The sequence below is a fragment of the Perognathus longimembris genome, chromosome 9 (assembly GCF_023159225.1).
Source record: "Perognathus longimembris pacificus isolate PPM17 chromosome 9, ASM2315922v1, whole genome shotgun sequence".
Lineage (NCBI taxonomy): Eukaryota > Metazoa > Chordata > Mammalia > Rodentia > Heteromyidae > Perognathus > Perognathus longimembris.
Window position 1 is genome coordinate 63286040 of NC_063169.1, and position 21220 is coordinate 63307259.

The following is a 21220-nucleotide window of genomic DNA, read 5'->3' on the forward strand; positions in this document are numbered from 1 at the left end:
TTTTCTGAGAAGGAAGACTTATTACCCAGGGAGTCATAATTCCAGCTTACCAAATATATTCTAGTTGGTTTGTGTTTGTTATATACCCTTAATTAGTTCCAAGTATGCTTTTAAATAATCGAAAACTTCTCAAAACCTATTACACTTATAAGTACTATGGACCATTATCTTCCCTACACCCCCAGATTAAAGGAAATGAATCCCAGGCTTACAATGCACAGTCTTTTTCAAGAGTGGGGCTGAGGGGAAGAGACGGGAACAGACCCTGCTTGAATCATGCCACGGACAACTATGGTTCTGAATTCTGGGAAGGGGAAGAGAGGTTTTTGTAAAAACGACAGTTTTTTGTTTTTCTTAAAAAAGAGACAAGTAACAACAGTCAGTCTAATAACACGGTTTCCTGTTCTTTTTTGATGGAGGCTAACACCGGGTGGTCCGGTTCTGTGACCTCGGAGTCCCCAGCGCCCAGGAGGACCGAGCGGCCCTCGTCCAGGGCGAACACGTCCGAGCTCTGGTTTTGGCATGAGTGTTTGACCACCTCGTTGGGAGTGGAGAAGGTCTTGTCACACAAGTTGCATTTGTAGGGCTTGTTGGTTTGCACCAGCATGTTGTCCATCTGGCTGCCCTCCTCGAAGGTGCAGAGCTCCAGGGTCTGTTTGTCCACCATGGTGTAGGTGTCGATGCTCTGGTTGAGGCACACGTGGCGCGCGGCCTGGTTGGCGCGGCAGAAGCTCTTGTCGCACGTGCTGCACTTGAAGGGCTTCCCCGTGTGGATGTACATGTGCTCCCGCCAGTGGCTCTTCTGGATGAACTTGCGCCCGCAGATGGTGCACTCGTACTTGCGCCGCTTCACCTCCCGCTCCTGGTCGGCCTGCTCCAGGTTGTCGATGTCCGCGATGTCGGAGGGGGGCGGCGTCTCCGACTGCTGCTGCCCGTCGATGATTGGGGAGTCCGAGATGTGCTGCAGCTCGCTGTCGCTGATCATGCCCGCCTCGGGCACTTCCATGCTGTCCTTGCCCAGGTCGGCCGCGTTGGTGCAGAGGGACAGGGGGACGCGGCTCTCGCCGGGCTGGCTGGAGGGGAAGGGGACCCCGGTGTGGATCTGCAGGTGCTCCCGGAGGCTGCTCCGCAGGGTGAAGCGCCGCCCGCAGAGGTGGCAGGCGTAGTACTTGGGGAAGCTCCCGTTCCTCTTCATGATGCTCGGCTTGACGTGGGCGATGGTCAGGGCCGCGGGCTGCTCGTCCGAGGAAGAGGCCTCCAGGTTGGTCTCCTCCCCGGGCGGGGGCGGGGGAACCGGAGTGGACACGAGTTCTGGAGACAGCGAGGTCTGCAGGGGGTCCGCGGGGGTCATGTTTGTCCTATTCACCTGCGCCATATTTGAGGTCAGCTGGGACAGCTGGGAGGCCTCGGGCACCTGCTCCTGGCTCATCCTGGCGGGCGGTGGCCTGGGTTCTCGCCCAAGTTTCTCAGGCGCTGAGGCGATCTTGGTGGTTTGCCTCAACTGGTGATCTGCGATCTGAATGCCATATAATGAAGAAGCTAGCGGGAAGACTTGGTCAGGATGGGAGAAGGCACCCTGGCTGGCAAGGCTGGCTTCCTGGATCAGCGGGTAGGCGTGCAGGAACTTGATCCCCTGCTCCAAGCGGACAGGATCGATCAGCTGCGGGGCCATCTTGCCTGTGTACATCAGGTGCAGGAGATAGCTGAAAATGTCAGGCTGGATGTCGGTGGGCTTCAATCGGACGCACTCACTGGAAGAGACGAGAAACAAAGCCCATAAGTAAATGTCAGTCCGTGGCTCACAGGATAACAGAGTCTGTAGAAGAAAAAAAGAAACAGATGCTAGAAAACCACGAAACAGAACGCTCTCATTTCTGACTGTTAGATCCTCTGGCCTGGCTGAGCTTTTCAGGTAAGTCTAGGGTTCTGCACTATCCAATCCAGAGCCCAGATCTTGTCAGGAAAGGGAGACAGCCCGTCTGAGAAGGAAGATGATACAGGGGAGCTGGCATGAGCAGAGCAAGAGGATGGCGTCGAAACTGTTCATGCCCCGTAACTCTTGGAGCTGTGCGACTCTCTCTAACCAAGGCTGAGGCGTGGCGAGCGACTAGAGAGCAGGCCGGCCACATTTCCAGGAGTGCTAGATGGCATGGCAAAGTGGCCGAGGGACAACCTGCTTCCTCATCACCACCAGCGCAGCCCTGCTGAGGGGCTGTACAACCATGTTGCCATCGGACTGCCAACAATTCCTATTGTACAGGAAAGGGAGAGGTCGGAGGAGTAATGCCCTGCTTAGTATCAGAGATGGCTGGTGGTAGGACTGAGATTTGAATCTAGGCCTAATTTCTAAAACCACACCGGGATCCTTCAGGAAAAGTACCCTATGGGGCCAATGGGGGCAGGGGTTGATGACTGACAGACAGATGGAACCAGAGGTCTAACGTAGTTGATGGTACAGCTGGTTTCTATCTTTTAGACTCTACCACTTGCATCACTTCGAAAACAGCAACCTCCTGACCAATAGCAAAGAGTAAGGACTGTCCTCACACCATCATTAAAGACAGACGTTCCAATGCAACACTGGAAACCAGTGCAATGCATTATCTACATGAATAAGGTATATGTTACGATCCAGAGCGAATATGTTCTATACTCTATGCATCTGCAGTCAGCTTCTTCGAATGACTTTCATAATAATTTTAGATTGCACAACCTCTTGTTACAACTTATTGATTGTTTTAACAATCATGTTCATTTATTAAACACTTTATTTTTCATGATGCTAAACTTCCTCTTTTAAGTTTAACATTTTACTTTATTTTAAAACAAAAAACCCGGGCACTGGGCACCAGTGGCTCACACCTGTAATCATAGCTACTCAGGAGGCTGAGATCTGAAGATTGTAGTTCAAAGCCAGCCCAGGCAGACAAATCTGAGCGATTCTTATCTACAATTAGTCAGCAAAAAGCCAGAAGTGAAGATATGGCTCACTGTTAGAACAAGAACCTTGAGCAAAAAAAGCTAAGGGGGGGGCTGGGGATATGGCCTAGTGGCAAGAGTGTTTGCCTCGTATACATGAGGCCCTGGGTTCAATTCCTTAGCACCACATATATACAGAAAACAGCCAGAAGTGGCGCTGTGGCTCAAGTGGCAGAGTGCTAGCCTTGAGCAAAAAGAAGCCAGGGACAGTGCTCAGGCCCTGAGTCCAAGCCCCAGGACTGGCCAAAAAAAAAAAGCTAAGGGATGCAAAACTGTTTGGTGTAAACCAACTGAACAACTCAAGGGGGAGGGGGGAGGGGGGAATGAGGGAGGAGGTAACAGTACAAGAAATGTATCCAATGCCTAACGTATGAAACTGTAACCTCTGTGCACATCACTTTGACAATAAATAAGAAAAAAAAAACAAACTGATGAAATAATCTCTAAAAAAAATAAGTAAAGGGCTGGGGATATGGCCTAGTGGCGAGAGAGCTTGCCTCGTATACATGAGGCCCTGGGTTCGATTCCCCAGCACCACATATACAGAAAACGGCCAGAAGTGGCGCTGTGGCTCAAGTGGCAGAGTGCTAGCCTTGAGCAAAAAGAAGCCAGACACAGTGCTCAGGCCCTGAGTTCAAGGCCCAGGACTGGCCAAAAATAAAAATAAAAAATAAATAAAATAAATAAGTAAAAAAAAACCTTAAAAAACAACAAGCTAAGGGATAGTGCGAGGCTCCGAGTTCAAGCCCCAGTACCGTCACATATACAAAAAGAAGACAAAGTGACATTAGTAGCAACTTGTTATAGGAAAGATCTGAGCAATGATTGTACAACTGTCAGTTGTATTTTAAGAGTGCATACAAATAATCTATGACATATGTTTGACCACAAAGTATGGAAACCAAAGAATGAAAACAAAATATAAAGCCTAGCATAACCTTAACAGGACACAGGGAGCAGTATCTAAGTTCCTTTAAAAAAAAAAACATGCACAGACTGTTCACATCCTTACTTAGCATCTTTTATTTTTGTATTTAGATTACTTATATTCCTTGAAATAGGAATGTAATACAGGTGGTCTTTCAGCACAAGGTAGGTTCCAATAATAGCAGGTGTAGAGCTTAATGTATTTCGATGCTCTGGGTACCTTCAATATGAAAAATATTCATGCTTCCAGGATGAAGCAGAGATCAAGGGCCTGGTGCTCAAGGAAGGAGAGGAGAGCTTTCTAGAAAGCCCACTGCCCTCCCCTCCTCCTTGCTAAAGGGGAAGGGTGCCAGAGGGGGCTCTGATAAGAATCAGCTTCTATGAAAGGTGTTAAGAGCAGAATCCCTTTCCAGAAGAACTTTGATGTGGGCTTTGCAATTTCTCACTTGTGGTTGGACAGGCTGTTGGTCTACTGCTTGTGAACAGTCAAATTTTAGACAGCTTCTGCAGTTCCTGATGGCCAAGACAGGAAGCGGCTGAGAAGAGCACCGCCCACGCTGCGGCCAGCCCGGCCCGGAGGGGGAAGTCTCCTGGGCCAGGCGGCTCCGGTCCAGTGCCAGCGACAGGAAAATGGCGAGGCACTGGGGCCCTAGCCAGGGCCTTAGGACCCAGGGGGATCCCAGACGCCAATTCGGTCTGTTCTATTTAAAACATTTCCTTTTTTAAACAGAAGCATATATACATACATGCTCATAAAAGAGGTGGAGCTCTGCAGACTTCCTTCCAGGCCCCAGCCCTCTTGACTGCTTTCGCCCTCTCGGCCTCGCTCTTAGCCGCTCAGCTGCACTGAGGGGGGAGCCAAGGGCTGATGTGCAGATGTCTACCTGAAGAGCCTTTTATGCTGGGGGGGGCGGGGGGGGGGATAACATTTTCATACAGCTCTAAGGCCTCTGTCAAAACTTCCAAAGTAATTTCCTTGTTCCATTTTTCCTTCATTAAAAATTAAGATTTTCAAATAAAGCTCGGCATTGTATTTAGCAGGACTTAGCCCTCAGCACTTTCAATGTCGACAGCTTGAAGTCTAAAGATCAAAGGGAGAGATATCTAGTGGTAACTACAGGACCTAAACATTGTCTAAGGACTGGAGGCGTGATTCAAATGGCAGAGCTCCAGCTCCAAAGTCCTGAGTTCAAATTTGGGCACCCCCTCCCTCTCACCCCTCCCCGCAAATCAACAAAAACACTGCCTAAAGTAAACCCCAAGGTGCTAGTCTTAGTCTCGTTCACAGGCCTCAAGGCGTCACCCCAGGGTCTTCCCCGTGCTCCCCTCAGTGAGGCTGGGCTCTACACGTGAGGTGACAAGGCTGGCTACCAGGTGGCTCCCCAAATGCCTAAGTCACTTCCGGTGTGCTCACACAAACTACTGTGTAAACTGAGGTCTTCTAAGATGCGAGATCATCTTCCCTAACAATGACATTTATTCACTGCCATTGACTTAAATAAAGAATTTTCCTGCATTTTATAAAAGCTTATTACATTGTGTTTTTTTTTTAACTTCTAAAATTCAAAATCTTTTCCTTTTCAGAACCGTTTATCTGTGTGGAACGTAGTACAAGGCCCCCATTAGCCACGAATTCTCTAACACATCGAACTTAAAAGGTGCCATCTTGCTAAGGAGCCCACATTGGCTTTGAACTCCTCTTGATCCTCCTGCCTCAACCTCCCGGCCAGCTTAGCGCTGCAGCCGCCAGCCCGTGTCCGTGCAGGTCCTCCTGAGGCTCCGGGAGTCTGCCGAGCGGCTCTTCCGTGACATGCGCTCGCTTTAGTTACACTCTGTGGTGCGAAACCCAGCCTCTGCCCTCAAGAAACTTATAAACAAGGTTGGGGGTGGGGAGGGAGGAGATGGGGGGGTATAAGTACACAACTAAGAAGAGTTTGGGGAAAGTGAGGCACACATCAAGTGCTATGACCGTGAGAGTTGAGGTGACTTTTGGTTACTTGTCTACTTGGTAACGGAGGGGCAGGAGGAGGGCTGTGGGGTGGGGTGTGGGGTGGGATGTTTCCAAGGTGCCTGGCAATAAATGAGGCTGAAGTTCAGGCTCCAAATGACAAGATCAAGAAGCTGAACAGTATTTTGATGTCTAATGGCATCTTCTTGGTTTCTGACCAAAGGAATCACACATTAAAGAAGTTTCTCATCAAAGGAGTCATTTATTCACTATCCTTTACTTAGTGTTTGGCAAAATTAATCTGACAGTGATGTACAGAGTGAATGCTTAGAAACTGGAAGTGAGAAAGAGGAGGTAAAGTGAAAGGTACTCTGAAGAAAGCATGATCTGGGGATTGGTAAGATCCGATCTGAAAGGGAATTTAAGCTAGGAATGCTTGAAGATAAGAACAAGAGGAGGCCTCAAGAGACATCACGCTGTTTTCACCATGTCCAATGAGATGGGGGTGGGGGTGGGGGGCAGTCCTAAGTGACCCGGGAGACTCTGGAACAGGGTTCAGGAGACCGAGAGATGGAGGCCAGAGAGATCCACTGCAAGTTTCCAGTAGCAAGATGAGACTGACGGGAAAGAGAGCCCGACACAAGAGTGTAAGGAGACTGGGGAAAGCCCGAGGCCGGAGCTCAGGACGCCGGGGGCAGAGGGCAGAGCAGGGGCAGCCAGCACCTCGGTGCAAGTGACAGCCGCCACGGCCGCGGAGGACAGGGCAGGGCCCGGCTGGGCAGTGGTTTGAGCGAGGTGACCTTGGAGACAGCGCTGCAGGGGACGGGTGGGGACAAAGCCGTGGACAGGAGGCGTGTGGGCCGAGCGGAGCGCACACAAGGACAAGGGACTCTTTTAAGGACTATTATGGTGAAATCAAAGAAAGCGGCACCTTCGCTGGAGTCCCCATCCCCCACAGGCTGATGGGATGCGGTGAGGAAAGGGATGGAGGCCCGTGAGGGCGAAGCATCCATTTTCCTTTGACCTTTTCCCAAGGACTCTTAGGTGAGATAGATAGCAAGACAGAACAGAGGGAAACAGGGGGAGTTCATGATTGAATTCAGGGGCCTGGGGCTAGAGCAAGAACTGGGCTTAGAAAACAAGGGAACTGGGGTGCCGTGGCTGGCTCTGGGGGAGAAATCCTTGCAGGTCATGCAGGGAAATCTCGGTGTGGTGATCTGGAGGGGAGGAGCTCACGAAGTGGGCAGGTTTGATGAGTCTCCAGCACTCCTGAAAGCACGGGGAACCAAGAGGGCAGAGGGCAGAGGTCACAAGGGAACCGGACACCTAGGAGCTTGGCACAGGAGGTGGACTCACAGTCTGGACCAAGGCGAAGAGTGGGCTCGGTGGGAGGAGGACGCGGGAGTTCGAAGTCTACAGCCATTAGATATAATCAACCACTTTAGTTACCTGGTCTGATGGACAAACAACATCTTAAAGTAATTGGAGAATGAAGCAAGAACTGATTTGTGTGCCTTGAAGTACACATCGCCGATTGCAACCGTGCAGTCACACAGGAAACCAAACTCTCGCTGAGCGTTTAACTGCTGCAGTAGAATAAGTCCATGGTTGGTCAAATCCATTTTTTAAAAATCTGCAAAGTAAACAATTGTGTTTTTAAGAATGTGTCCTTTATAGTCACCAACAGTAATGATCAAAGCTAACATGTCAGCACAGCTCCCGTGTCAGGTGTACAACTAACTAGCATACTGGTCAACTCAGTCCTCAGAATACACCTGTCAGAACCCCCGTGGGGGTGACTCATTGGGATTACACACTTGGCCCAGGCTTACACAGATGATACGCGGAAAAGCCAGGCAAAAACCCAGGGAATCTACCTTCAGGCATCAGTCCTTGACCCTGGAAGCATTTGGGGCCAGCTAGTCTTTTAAAAAGAACCTAAATGAAAAAAAGATATATCAGAGTTTGTCTAATCTTCTAGAGACAGACCAGTTGAAGTGCTGGCTGGAGTCACAGCAAGGCAGGCGGAAATCCCCGCTCCCCACGCCTCCTGCTTGTAACTTGCCATGGATAGAATGGCCACCGATCTTCTAGTACTGGAATTTGTGCTTTCTTTAGTGAAGGAGGACTGAGGCTTTCCAATGTGTAAGTAATTTGCCCCAGGCCTTCTACCTGGAAAGAGGAGGAATCGAAATAGAAACCTTGGTGTACCAGCTTCAAATTCTAGGGTTTCCATTACTCTCACGCTGCCCTTCAGCCAATTACTTGCATCTGAATCTACTTATAGTAGAGAAGCTGTCTAATGATGCTTGGCTAGCACATTCTTAAACTGCTCCTCCCTACAGTCAGACAGCATCTGTAAAAGCCTGCTACAGGACTAGGGGAATGACTCAAGTAGTAGAGCCTTAGCCTAGCAAGCTGGAGGCTGAGTTCAACTCTAGTACCGCTGGTGTATAGGTAGCCCACAATGTCACACTTCATGGTGAGAACAAGGGAATGCTTTCACCCCAAGATTAGGAATAAAGAAGTATATGTTCTCTCTCTCCTTATCATACAGTACTGGAAATATTCTCTAGTATACCAAAGGAAGATAGGAAATAAAGGCATACAAACAGGAAAGAATAAATCAACATGTCTGTATTTGCAGTAAACATGGTTGTAATCTATCTATCTATCTATCTATCTATCTATCTATCTATCTATCTATCTATCTATCTACCTACCTACCTATCTACCTACCTACCTATCTTAAAAAAAAAATCCCCCTAGATCTAACAAGGTCAGTAAGATAAATACACAAAAAAAATCAACTGGAATTATAACAATGAACATGTGGTCATTGAAATTAAAACTGAAATACCATTTGTAATCACCCAGAAAAAGATATATAAGTGTAAATCTAGCAAAACATATAGGACACATATGTGGATAATTGTAAGTTGCTGATGAATCACAGAAGATCTAAATAAATGGGAAGACACTATATTTATGGGTGGTAAGACTCACCTTAATTAAAAGATACTGTCAGTCTTTCAAGGTGAGAGTTTGACATAATATCTGTCAAAATCCCAGCAAGATCTGTTATTGTAGATATAGGCAAGATTATTCTGCATTTATATGCTAAGGCAAAGGAAAGAGAATAGCAAAACAACTTTTAGAAAAGAACAATATAGCAGCTAAAGGCTAACACCTATAGTCCTAGCAACTCAGGAGGCTGTGATCATACAGAGCTTAAAGGCAGTCCAACAGAAAAGTCCTCTAGACTTCATCTCCAATCAACCATTAAAAAAAACAGGGTTGGAGGCATCGCTTAAGTTGTAGGAGTGCCAGCATGAGCAAGCAAGGCCAGTGAGTAGGAAGCCCTGAGGTTAGCCCTCGTACCAGAAAAATAAACAAAAAGTCAAAATAAAGAAAGAACACTAAAGTCGGAAAAATCAGTCTACCACGTTTAGGATGTATTATAATGGCACAAAATTCAAAACTGTTGTACTAACAGAGAGACAGGCAGGCAAATCAGCGTAAGAGAGTAGAAAACCCTGAAGTGAGCCACACAAAGTCACACAATGGATGGTTGAAAAAGGCACTAAAATAATTCGATGAAGGACTCAGAACCTTTTTAACAAATGGTGCAGTCAGGCAGGCAAGCAGGGAGAGAAGGAGGGAGGCAGAGGAGACAAGAAGGGACCTGTCGCATACTTTATGGACAAATGAACTTAAAACGTGTCATGAGTTTGTATGTAAGACACTTTTGGAATGAGGGATCTGGAGCTAGGTCCTACACTTGGCTCAAAAGCAGACTCCAAAAGGATAAAGAGATAAACTAAATGGAATCAAAATTAAGATTCTGTTCCAAAGATGAGAAGACAAGCTAAGAAGAGGAGAAAATACCTTAGAACCTTTGCAAGCTACCCTTCAAGAAATGGGCTCTATCAGATAAAGTATACTCAAAACTAATAGTAAAAAAACAAAACAAAACACAAAAGAACCCCCAAACCTAGAAATGTGCAACAGACTTGATATTTCATCAAGGCAGATAGATAAACACAGGAAAGCATTCAACATCATTTACTTCTAGAGAAACACAAATTAAAAACACTGCCTGTTTAATATGCCTATCAGGATGGCTAAAATTAACAAAAATCACAACACCCATTGTTTGGTGAGGTTGTGGAGAAACTGGATCACACACTGTTGATGGGAATGTAAAATGGTACAGATTTCCTTCCCTTCCTCTCTTCCTCTCTGTCCTTCCTCTCTTCTTTCTTTCTTCTTTACCTGTCTGTCTGTCTTGCACTGTAGCGCACGCAGGCTGGTCTTCAACTCTGACCCTCCTGCCCAGAGCTGAGAATCAGGTGCTGCCATGCCCAGCTTAGTTTTAAATTAACAATAAATATTTCTGACTGTGCTTTTATTAAGTCTATGCACTTGCTAGGATTCAAACATTACCAAGACACACAGTTGTCTATCATCACTTTTTAAGAATCAGCATCGGGCTGGGGATATAGCCTAGTGGCAAGAGTGCCTGCCTCGGATACACGAGGCCCTAGGTTCGATTCTCCAGCACCACATATACAGAAAACGGCCAGAAGTGGCGCTGTGGCTCAAGTGGCAGAGTGCTAGCCTTGAGCGGGAAGAAGCCAGGGACAGTGCTCAGGCCCTGAGTCCAAGGCCCAGGACTGGCCAAAAAAAAAAAAAAAAAAAAAGAATCAGCATCACCTGTTTTCTTTCCTAGTAACTTAATGATGTGAATAATATTTTATATTAATGGACCATCTCAATTTCTTCTACTGTCTATTCATGAGCTTTGCCCATGTATTCGTTTGTTTTTCATACATTGTACATAGGAAAATAAGCTTTGTGTCACCTGTGTAGTTAGTGCTTCCCAGACTTCTGCTCTGCTTATACTGAGCTTTATTCTTGTATGATGGGGATGGAATCCAGGCTCTCACACAAAGAGTTCGACCACTGATATACTTCCAGCCCCAATATTTTTTATGTATAGTTGTTTTAATAGCATCAAGGTTTTACATTGATGGTTATACAAAGCGCTGTCTACTTTGACATAGCAAAATACACAGCTCCCTCTCCTTCCATAAACAGACTAACGGCGTTCTGTTCAGACCGTCAGAAGGAAGTATGAGAAGAAGTGCTGAATGCTTCTATAAGGGAGTAATTTTAGGATCTCAATTTAGAAACATCTCTTAGATCAGGAATCACACTGAACATAAGCGTTCAAATGTAGAGGGAAGAACTCGGGCGATGGCTCTCAGAGAGACGAGAAGGAGGATAAACACACAACAGGTCGTGTTTAAAATTTCATGTGGGAGAAAATCCAGATCGATTTAGGAAAAATCTTTAGATAAAAAAAAAATTGGGCCTCAGAAGAGAAAACCAAAACAGAGCTTCCAGTGAATTATTCTGAAAACATGGAAGTGAGAGGCAGAGGCACCAGGAACACACCAGGGCACAACTGCCTTCCTGAGCCCTGCTCTCCACACACCAGGGCACAACTGCCTTCCTGAGCCCTGCTCTCCTTTTTCCTCTTCGTGGTCCCCCAAATCATTGCCCTGAGCCTTAACCTGCATAAAGACCACGCGGTTCAGACTGACTAGGGAAAGTAGCACGGTTTTCTACCTGTCCCCCTGCTTTGCGAAGCCCCCCGTGCGTGCCTGGTGTGCGGGCCGCCTGGCACGCTGGTGAAATCCTCCCCTCCACCCAGGCGGCTCTCGCTCGCTTCCTCGCACGCTCCCCAGCCCACTCCATCCTCGGCAGCATCCCTGGGGTGAGTGCGTCCTCTTCTGCTCAGTGGTCCCACAGGAACCCTAAGCTGGATCCAAACTTGACCTGCTCACCCCCTTTCCCAAGGACAGCAAGAAGCTGGCATACAAATCTGTTTAGGACTCAAACTCGGTGCATGGCACCGTCATCATCCTTTGAGAAATCTCAATTCAGGTTCCAGTTCTCTCAGGCCTCACCCCCACCTCCCCACCTCCCCACGCTGCCTCACTCAGTGGCACCTCCTAATTCACCTCCCAGTCTCTGACTCTCCGCTCCATACCACCTGCTATGTAACAGCCACATCTTTCTGAAGGGCAAATCTGATTCTCTGTCACCTTACTATTGCTTTCTCTGTGTTTCAGACTCTAGAGCTGATTCCAGCTAAAGCTTTTCAGACTTGCTGATTTCACACTTACACAAAACAAACAAACTGCTACTCAGAGGCGGGGATGTTCCAACAGTGCTGTTCTCCATTCTGCAGACAAAGACACAGCTATCACAGACGGGACAGGTTTGTGTGTGTGTGTGGGGGGGGGGGGGGAGGGCGTTTTACCCTAAGTGGGCAGAAAGGGCATTTATCCCAAAGCATCCTCCTGGGGGAGGAATAGTCTATATTCGAATGTGGAAAATCACTTCTCCCATATGAAAACAGAGTACAACATAAAATCTTCTTTTGTGATATTAACTATCTCCTCAATTATTTCTGGACTCAAGATTGTTGGTTTGGGTATCAAGTGTCTAGTTTACGTAAGCATTATTAAAAAACTCTTGGCTCTAATTCCAGCACTTCAGAGGAAGCTAAGGCAGATTACGCTACATAGCAAGACTCCGTCTCAAAAAAAAAAAAAATAACCCAACAAAAAATCATCTTGTTTCATGTTGACCAAGGGAAGACAAAGTAGTGTTATGTCATCCACTTTTCTGGATGAGCTGAGACAGGCAGCTTCTTTCCCAGAAGGCCCTCGACACCCAGCCGCCCAGAGCATTACTTGGCCCCTGAGAGTCTACAATGCTCCTTGCCGTGGGCTTCAGTCTCCAGGCCGCATACTCCTCGCCTCATTTCCACTGGCCACAGCAGAAGGGGTCATTGGGCAGAGGCACAGAACCCAACGGACCTCCAACGTGAGACATTCAGGGTGTGGTGTGGCTCAAGTGGTAAAGAACATGTCTACCAAGTGCAGAAGTTCAAGTCCAAGTTCAAATGTATATGGCTCGGAATGAAAAAAATGCATATTGACACCGTGCTCTGGATTCTAGGCTGACCCAAGCTATCTATCATCTGTCTATTTTATTTATTTATTTGGTGCTGGTATTAAGGCTCAGGGCTTCCTGCTTTCTCTTGGCTTTTTCACTGGAGACTGATGTACCACTTGAGCCACACCTCCACTTACAGCTTTTTGTTGGATTAACTGAAGACAAAAATCGAATAGTTTTCTTCCCCAGGATGGCTTTGAACTGTGATCCTCACATCTTGGCCTCCTGAGTAACCAGGTTTATAGGGATGAACTACCAGTGCCTGGCTTCAAATTTTTTTGGCTTTGTGTTTCCAAAGCCCAGCACTGGCACACGGAGCATGCACTGACATAAGCATGTGCATTCATGCACTTGCATGTTTGCACACACACGTACTCACACACAGGCCTTTGTGCCTCACACACAGGCATCTGTGCGTGTGCCAGTTATGCAGTCCTCCAGATGCTTCTAGGAAGCCCCTAATGATCTTTATTATATACTACCTTACCTATGTGCCTAGCAGGTCACCTAGCACGATGGAACTGATAAGTAGATGTTCAGAGACTAGAAGAGTGATGAGTTCTAGCCATCGTTTGACACCTAAATAACTGGATAATTGGGGATAAAAGCTCAGTTTCTTTTAGTCCTAGACAGAGCTAAAAAATTCCCATCAGGGCTGGGAATATGGCTCAGCGGTAGAGTGTTCGTTCACCTTGCATGCATGAAGCCCCAAGTTCCATTCCTCAGCACCACATAAACAGAAAAAGCTAGAAGTGGCGCTGTGGCTCAAGTGGTAGAGTGCTAGCTTTGAGCAAAAAAAGAAGCCAGGAACAGTGCTCAGGCCCCGGGTCCAAGCCCCAGGATTGGCAAAAAATAAAATAAAACAAAAAAAAATTCCCATCAATTTAACATGTAGTATATTTTGAAGGAATTCCTCAGTTTAATGTCATCTGGCATTTATTTCCCCATGGTAATTAGTTTTGAATGGTGCTTTGGAGTTTACCATGACTCCAAAGGGCAAAGAGCCTGAGAAGAGACAAGCACTCTGACATCTGTTTAAGGGTTCAGTTATTATCCTAAAAACAACAGTAAGGCTCTGAAGGGATTTTCAATCCACTACACAATGGGACGGCTACAATGTCAGGACTACCTGACTAGAATCTCACAGGGCTGGGGGGGGGGGGGGAGGACGGGTTGAAGGAAGGAGCTGGAGCAGGAATCTGAAGGAGGAGTTGGGCAAGATTAGAAGATAATATTAGGATACTTGGAAGATAAAATGTCAACAGCACCAGTGATGTGTAGACATGAGATCCAAGCACCCTAGATGACTTCTAGAACTTTAATTTGCATAGCTGGGTGGGTTTGGATCTGAGAGGCTGCTGAGGCTCTGGAGACTTAGAAGTCCAGTGGCTGATGCCACAGAGTCTTCCCTGAAGCGGGGCCACCTGACACCACAGCTAGTCCTGAAATCACCGGCTGTTGGCTGGAGGGGCTCTGCCTCAGGGCGTAAGGGTCTCGAGGGCGGTGCCTAGCAGGAAGTTATTCCTTGGAGCACTCCTGCACCCCTACAAATTCTTCTGGGTCCCTGGTCACCAAGGACCAACAATGAGATAAGGATACTGATGATCCACAGAAAATCTCCAGCCATTTAACAGTCTCATGGAACTTAAAAGCTTCTTTGTGTGTACATGTGTACTTTTTAACTTAAGCAAGCTCAGAGTCTAGATGACACATTCACGTCAAATAGGTAAAAAAGAAAACAAAAACCTTTCCGAAGTCAAATAGAAATCATCCTTAGATAATTTAGCATCTTTTAAAAAGTTTTCAGCACTGTTTCCCACTTTGGTAGCGGGACACTGACCAGCTGGCTGTCCTGAGCACGGAGCTTGCGGCTTCTTTCTCCGAGGGGGACGCGTGGTTTCTCATCTTGGGAGGTGCAGTGGCACCAGACACTTGTAAGCACGCTGTATTCTCACAACCCAGGATCCTCCGTCACTTTCCCAATAAGAACTAAAGACCAAACTGCTTTTGGGAATTGATGATTCACTTTCTAGAGATAATAGCTCTTTGAACACACTAAACACCACTTAGGCTCCCCATTTCAAGGGCACTAAAAGGGTCCTTTCCAAGTCCTTGATTTTACTTGAGTGAAGCATAAATGAATACTGGGATGCACCAGGCTCATCAGACTGAAACATTACTCACAAGTAAGATGGATTCTTTCAAGTGGCCTAGATCACTTAGCAGGGCAAGAACTGCCTTTCCAGTTAGTATGATAAAAAATTAATGTTGAAAAAAAGGGAAAAAAAGTTAGAGGGCCCATAAACTAAACCTCAATGAGCCTGCTCTTTTGAATTTTATATATATATATATATATAAAATCACAATTCAAAGGTAAGAAATGCATTTTATTTAGTTGTATTGACAGTTTGAGAAGTTTTTCCTAACATTTCCTACATTTCTTTCTTTTGTATAAGGGATCCAACTCTCCACTCTCTTCTTCCCCTCTCCTTTTTCCAAAGGCTGATGCATTTCAATATTTAGGATGTTTCTTAAACTTGTGGGTGTTAAGGTGACTACCAAAGTCATTAAGGAAGGTAACAGTAATCCTAGCTACTCAGGGGGCTGAGATCTCAGGATCTTGGTTTGAAGCCAGCTGGGGCAAAAAGCGGAGTGGTTCAAGTGGCAGAGTGCCAGCCTTGAGTGAAGAAGCTAAGGAAGAGCACCTCAGTTCAAGCCCCAGTTCTGGCACGCATACACAAGACACACACACCACACACACACTCATTAGAGACACATCCCACATGGCTGTAAACTGGGGGATTATGTTTCAGCCTCAATACACAGCCTTTAATTTAGCCTTTGTACCATAAAACAATGAGCCTACATGTCCTGAATTGCTAACTCTTGGATAGGGTTCTATAGCTACTGACTCACATCTTTTAAAAAAATACAATTTTATTGTTATTAAGGTGTTGTACAGAGGGGTTACCATTTCGTAAGTCAGGTAATGAGTGCATTTCCTTTTTGTACAGTATCTCCCCTCTTGCCCACAAATTGCATAGTTCATTTTCCACGGTCTCTACGGTGTGACTCCACATCTTAATAGCTATCTTACCATTGTAAAAAATTCTGTTTTTATTACCAATTCAAAATATTTGTATTTAAGTTTATAGCTTGCTAATAAAACTTACAACCTGCTAAGAGTCATGGTTTTAAGATGTTCCTAATCTAATGTTTACAAATGTAAAAAATTTTCTTAGATTTTTCAGGGTCAAGTTCGGAGATTCAGAGAACAGAAGGAACAAGGAAATGAGATAAAAGGCCTTTGGCATGGTGCATTTTTAAATTTATGGTTAAAAATTCCCAGCAGATTGGCAGTTCCTCCAATCTTCCTTTCTTGTGACAATAGTCTGGTGCACCACACTACCTGCCCAGCAGGTTCAAAGTTCTTACACAGACAGGGAGGGGCATGGGTCTAGGGAGAAGGCATCAAGGGGCAGTTCAGACATGGCAGGCGCAGCTCCAGCCAGAAAAAAAACCTGGTCCCAAGCCAACAACACCCAGCAGCCTGGGCAGCTTCCTTCCCTCAGTCTCAGCAATTCGCCAACATGGAAAGCATCTTGCCTTACCGAGGGATGGACACAAAGGAGGGACTTGAAATCACAGGGTTACAGGTGCATCTCCTGAGAGGGGGCAATTGGGGTAAATACATGTTTGAATTTCGGACTTGGGGGGTGGGGCTTAACGGGTAATGCTGCCTGCCTACAAAGAAAGCACAAGGCCCTGAGTTCAAACGCAGCTCTACCAAAAAAATAAATAAAAAAACCCCCAAGAAGTGTAAATCTTAGAAGACCGTTCAAAATTCATAGTGACCTCAGGTTGTTTTTTTTAAAACAAAAGCTGTCACCGGCTGCTCCCGTTGCGTTGTGATTTAGCCGGCCTGGGCTGGGATGCTTTGGATGCGGGCGGCCAGCCGGTGTGCGGCGGGCTGGCAGGTGATTTCCAGGCCGCTCCGTTGGTGTCACCCCGGGCGTTTTTATATTAGCTTGGCTCCGGTCACGTGCCAATCCTTTGGCTCAGACTATAAACGCGAACCCAGAAGTTGTCCGAAGGAGAAAGGCCCAGCTTAAACACGATGCACGGCTCAGGATCGAGCCCCCCCCCCCCCCACCTCCCTATTCCTAAGGAGGATCAGGAGGCCTAGGTCCGTCTCTGTCTCAGTGTGTTCGGGCCTCCGGCTCACGCGGGAGATGTGAGCCCAGCCCGGGCAGGGTGGCACCGCCAGCTCCCCATCCAGATCTTTCCTCCATGGCTGGGTTACCGGGACGCCGGGCGAGGCCGGGCCCTGGGAGGCGGCGGTCGGCGCGGCGCCGGCTCCCGGGGGACCCAGGGCCGCGGCTCGGGGGCCGCGGGGCCGTGGCCGCAGCACACGGTTCTCTTCCGCTCCGCCGCCCGGGCTTTCTCACTCATGGTCACCGAAGAGCGACAACCACCGCGCTTCCTAGGCGGCTCCTGACCTGGCGGGGGTGGGGGGATTGGCGACCCGGAGAGACGATCGGGGCCCGCCCGGGGGCGAGACGGCTGCGTCGGCCGCGCGGCCGGGCCCTGGCGCCGGACCGGGCCCCGCGCCCGCAGAGCGGAAGCCGGAGGCCGCCCGGGTCCCAGCCCCGCCGGGATCCAGGCGGCGCCTGGGGCAGGACCTGGGCCGGGCCTCGGAGCCGCCCAACGGCCGCACGGCCACCCCGCCCCCGGGGAGGGGCCCACTCGGGGCGGGGTGGGGCGGGGCGGGGCGGGGTGGGGGCCGAGAGGGCGGCCGGCGCCGGGCCCCCGGGCCCCGGCCGGTCCCTCCGGTCCCGCCTCCACCCCAGGGCGCAGAGGGGCGAGGAGGGGCGGGGCGACGCACTCAGGCCGCGCCGCACGCTCGGCGCTGCCCTCGGCCCGCGTGCGCGCGCGCGCCCGCCCGCCCCAAGTCCCGCGGAGTTTTAACACAAAGCCGACGCCTACGCTGTGCGCGACGCCCGGCCCGGCGCAACCATCCCGGCGCCGGAGGGGCGGGGGGCGGGGAGGGGGGGGCGAGGGGGCGGGGCGGCCCAGCCAGGGAGCGGGGAGGAGCGCGCGCGAGAGCCGCAGACAGCGCGAGACCCGAGGAGGCCGGAAGCGCGCGTGCGCGCCCCCGCCCGCGAGCGGGGAGGCGGAGCCGCGGCCGTAGCGGCAGCAGCTGTAGGAGCCGCTGGGAGAAGCGCCAGAGAGGCCGGGCCTGCTCCGGTCGGACCGGATCCCTCCCCTCCCCCTCCCTCCTCCCCTCCCCCCCCAACCCACTTCCGCAGCTCGCGGCCTGGCCGCCGAAGCAGCAGCAGCAGCAGCGGCGGCAGGAGGCGGCGGCGGCGGCGGCGCGTCCGGAGGATTACGCACCTGAAGGGCCCGCCTCCCGGGGGCTCCAGCGCGGGACGCTCACCGGTCGCCTCCGCCCGGGACGCGCGCTTCGCCGTGGCGGCGGGAAGGGAGGGACCGGCGGCGGGGAACGGAACGCGAGCCGCCCCCCTCCCCTTCCTCCCTCCCTCCCTCCTCCGCTCCGCCGCCCGCCCTCTCGGCTTCCGTCCCCTCCCCCTCCCCGCAAAGCCCCGGATGGAGCCGCCGCCGCCGACTCGCCGCCGCCAGGCTTCGGGGATGGTTTTGTCAGGCGGCCAGAGAGCCCCGGCGCCAGGCGCCGCCGCCCCCGCCCCGCTGGGGCGCCTCCGCCCGCGCTCCCCAGGGCCGGGTCCGGAGCCGCCCGGGGCCCTCCGCTTGCCTTCGCCCGGAGCCCCGGGACGCGGGGGACCGTCCGCCGCCTTTGTTGCCGCCGTCGCTGCCAGAACCGTTTGCGAGCTGCGGGGGCCCCCGCCCCCCCCTCCCTCTCCGCCTTCCCGGAGCCCGGGCCGGGGGCGGGCACGTGGGCACCGGCCCGGGGCAGCCGGTGCGCGCTTACCTGTCGCCGGGAGGGGGTGTGTGTGTGCGGGGGGTGGCCGGGCGCGGAGGGGCGGCCTCGGCGGTGCGGTCCTCCCCGCCGCCGCCTCTCCGTCGCGCTGCTCGCTGCCTGCTGCTGCTGCTGCCGCCGCGGTCGGTCTCCGGCGCGGCGGCGGCGGCGGCGGCGGGGCTTTTCCTGTCCGGTTACGTTAAGGTCACATGACCGAGAGAGCGGAGCGACTAGTGCAAAGAGGCTGCGAGCGGCTCCCGCCGGGGGGGAGAGGCGGCGAGAGAGCAGTGGCGGCAAGAGCCCCCCTCCGCCCCCCGGCCGCTCCCCTCCCCCGCCCGCCCGCCTCCGCCTCCTGCTGCGCCGCCGCCGCCGCCGCTGCCGCCGCCCGCCCGCCCGCCCGCAGCCTGGCTGCGCCGCCGCGGCTCCCGCCCCGCCGCCTCGCCTCGGCGCGGCTCGCCGCGCTCCAGCCGAACTTATGCAAGCCATGTGCGATGGCCCGCCGGCCGGGGGAAACTTCTTGCCTCCGCCGCCGCCGCCGGGGCCGGAGGCGCCGGGGCTCAGCCCCGGGCGTACCGGCCGCGTTTAGGTAGGACCTTCCCCCTCCTGCATCCCTCTTCCCGGGCTGCCTGCCGGTGGACCGGAGGGGCTGCTCCCGGCTCCCACCGACAGCTGATGCTCAATGACATCCCTGCCTCCCTCCCTCCCCCCTCCTCCCTCCCTTCTCCCGTGCGAAGCTGGAGTTCCCTTCTCCGGCGGGGAAAGGCCCGTGGTCAATGACGGGGGCCTCTTTCTCCCCGTGCCCGACGGGAGCCGCGGAAGGTACCTGTGTGACCCGAGTGTCCGGAGTCGAGGGGTGTCAGGGTGGGGTGCGGTGGCTGTTTGGGGGAATTGGACTTGAGTCTGCCAGAGGATGTTGGTGGTAAGAGAGCTGTCGGCTCTCCTGTGAAGTTTTGGCCTTGGATGGGCGGGCACAGTGGATTCCAGAATTGGTATTCTTTTACTTAGATCCGAGAGGTCCAGGGAAACCTTTTCATTTAACCAGAAGCTCCCTCCGGGAAGCACCGTTAGCCTGGCAGGGTAGTTAGAATTCCTTGGTGGTTATTCTTAATATGAGTTTACTTTTTTTTTAAATTGTTGCTTTGCTTGAATTTTCCCTTCTCCTTGGAGGACTGGACTGGAGTTAATCAAGTTCGTTTCCTTATTTTACATATTGAGGATTCTGAAGACAAAGGATAATGTTTGATTCATAATAGAGGTAGCCGTTTCCAGATAACTTAGGTTTTATAGTTGTGTGTGTGTGTGTGTATGCTTGCATGCGTGCGATGGGGGTGGTGATACTGGGTATTGGATTCAGGAGGGGTTTGCTAGGCAGGCTCTGTACTGCTGAACCACACCTCCAGCCTTAACTCTAGTTTGAAAACTTGTTAACCTCTTTATAGGCATCTTCATTTTGATTTACATAGCCAGACTCTAGAACAATGCCTGTTTACAAAATGTTTAAGGTAAACTTAACTATCTGAAGACATTTAATATACAGAGTACTAGATATCTTGAGTTTGATCTAGGAGTCCGGTTGTGTCTGTAGCTACTGATGACATCTTTGAAGAGAAATAAATAGCTTGGTTAACTGGTGGCCCCAAAGTGAGTAATAGATTCAGCATACACCTTCCTTGAACTTTCTTGTTCTTTGATCATGTAGATAAATGACTTGTCGAGTGGTTAAATGTCTGCTTCCAGATCCAAATTCTGGCCCTGATCTTGGTGGTGTAATGCACTATTGCTAAAAACATCAAGGTTGGCCTTCAGACTGGCATGCCAGGTTCCTCAGAGTGGCTCTAAAGTTGAAGTTGTTTCCTCTTATTAGGAAGCTTAAAGTGTTTTGACTTTTTTTTTCTGTAGGGAGTCAGAGAGATCTTTGAATTCTTAATTTCTTTGGACTTTAGAATGCTCAAAACTAGTATTGGCTGGGCACTGGTGGCTCACACCTGTAATCCTAGCTACTCAGGAGGCTGCGATCTGAGGATCGTGGTCCCGAAGACAGCCTGGGCAGGAAAGTGCATGAGACTCTTCAATTAACCACCAGAAAATCTGAAGTGGCCTGTGGCTCAAAGTGGTAGAGCACTAGCCTTTAGCTGAAGAGCTCAGGGATAGCGCCCAGGCCGAGTTCAAGCCCCATGGCCAACCAAAACTTAAGTACTGAAGTTTTAGGTGGAAATCATTGCCCAGAGACTTTCCCATATGTCTAGACTTACTGAATCAGAGTAACTGTTTAGGGATATGTGATTTGGTTCCTAGAACTCTATATAGGTTTATGGGAAGAAACCAAGAATAAGTTCTCAGACCAAGAACTAAAGAATGCACTGCCAAGCTCATTCTCTTCCAGAGCTGCTGCTCTCAAT

At 50.3% G+C, this 21220-nt stretch overlaps 1 protein-coding gene across 4 annotated transcripts; it reads right to left on the minus strand.

The window, feature by feature from the left end:
• Nucleotides 1-18844, minus strand: Zbtb2 (zinc finger and BTB domain containing 2). Of its 4 annotated transcripts, none has more exons than XM_048354289.1 (3): nt 18834-18844; nt 7304-7487; nt 1-1751 (listed from the first exon to the last, which is right to left on the minus strand). In XM_048354289.1, the coding sequence occupies exons 2-3, from the start codon at nt 7474-7476 to the stop codon at nt 380-382; spliced, it is 1545 nt and encodes a 514-aa protein (XP_048210246.1). In that variant the 5' UTR covers nt 7477-7487; nt 18834-18844; the 3' UTR covers nt 1-379. The 4 variants fall into 4 exon arrangements, with proteins under 4 accessions (XP_048210246.1, XP_048210244.1, XP_048210245.1 ...); XM_048354287.1 differs by lacking the exon at nt 18834-18844 and adding an exon at nt 18281-18631; XM_048354288.1 differs by lacking the exon at nt 18834-18844 and having other exon boundaries at nt 7304-8311.
• Nucleotides 18845-21220: the final 2376 nt, after the last annotated feature.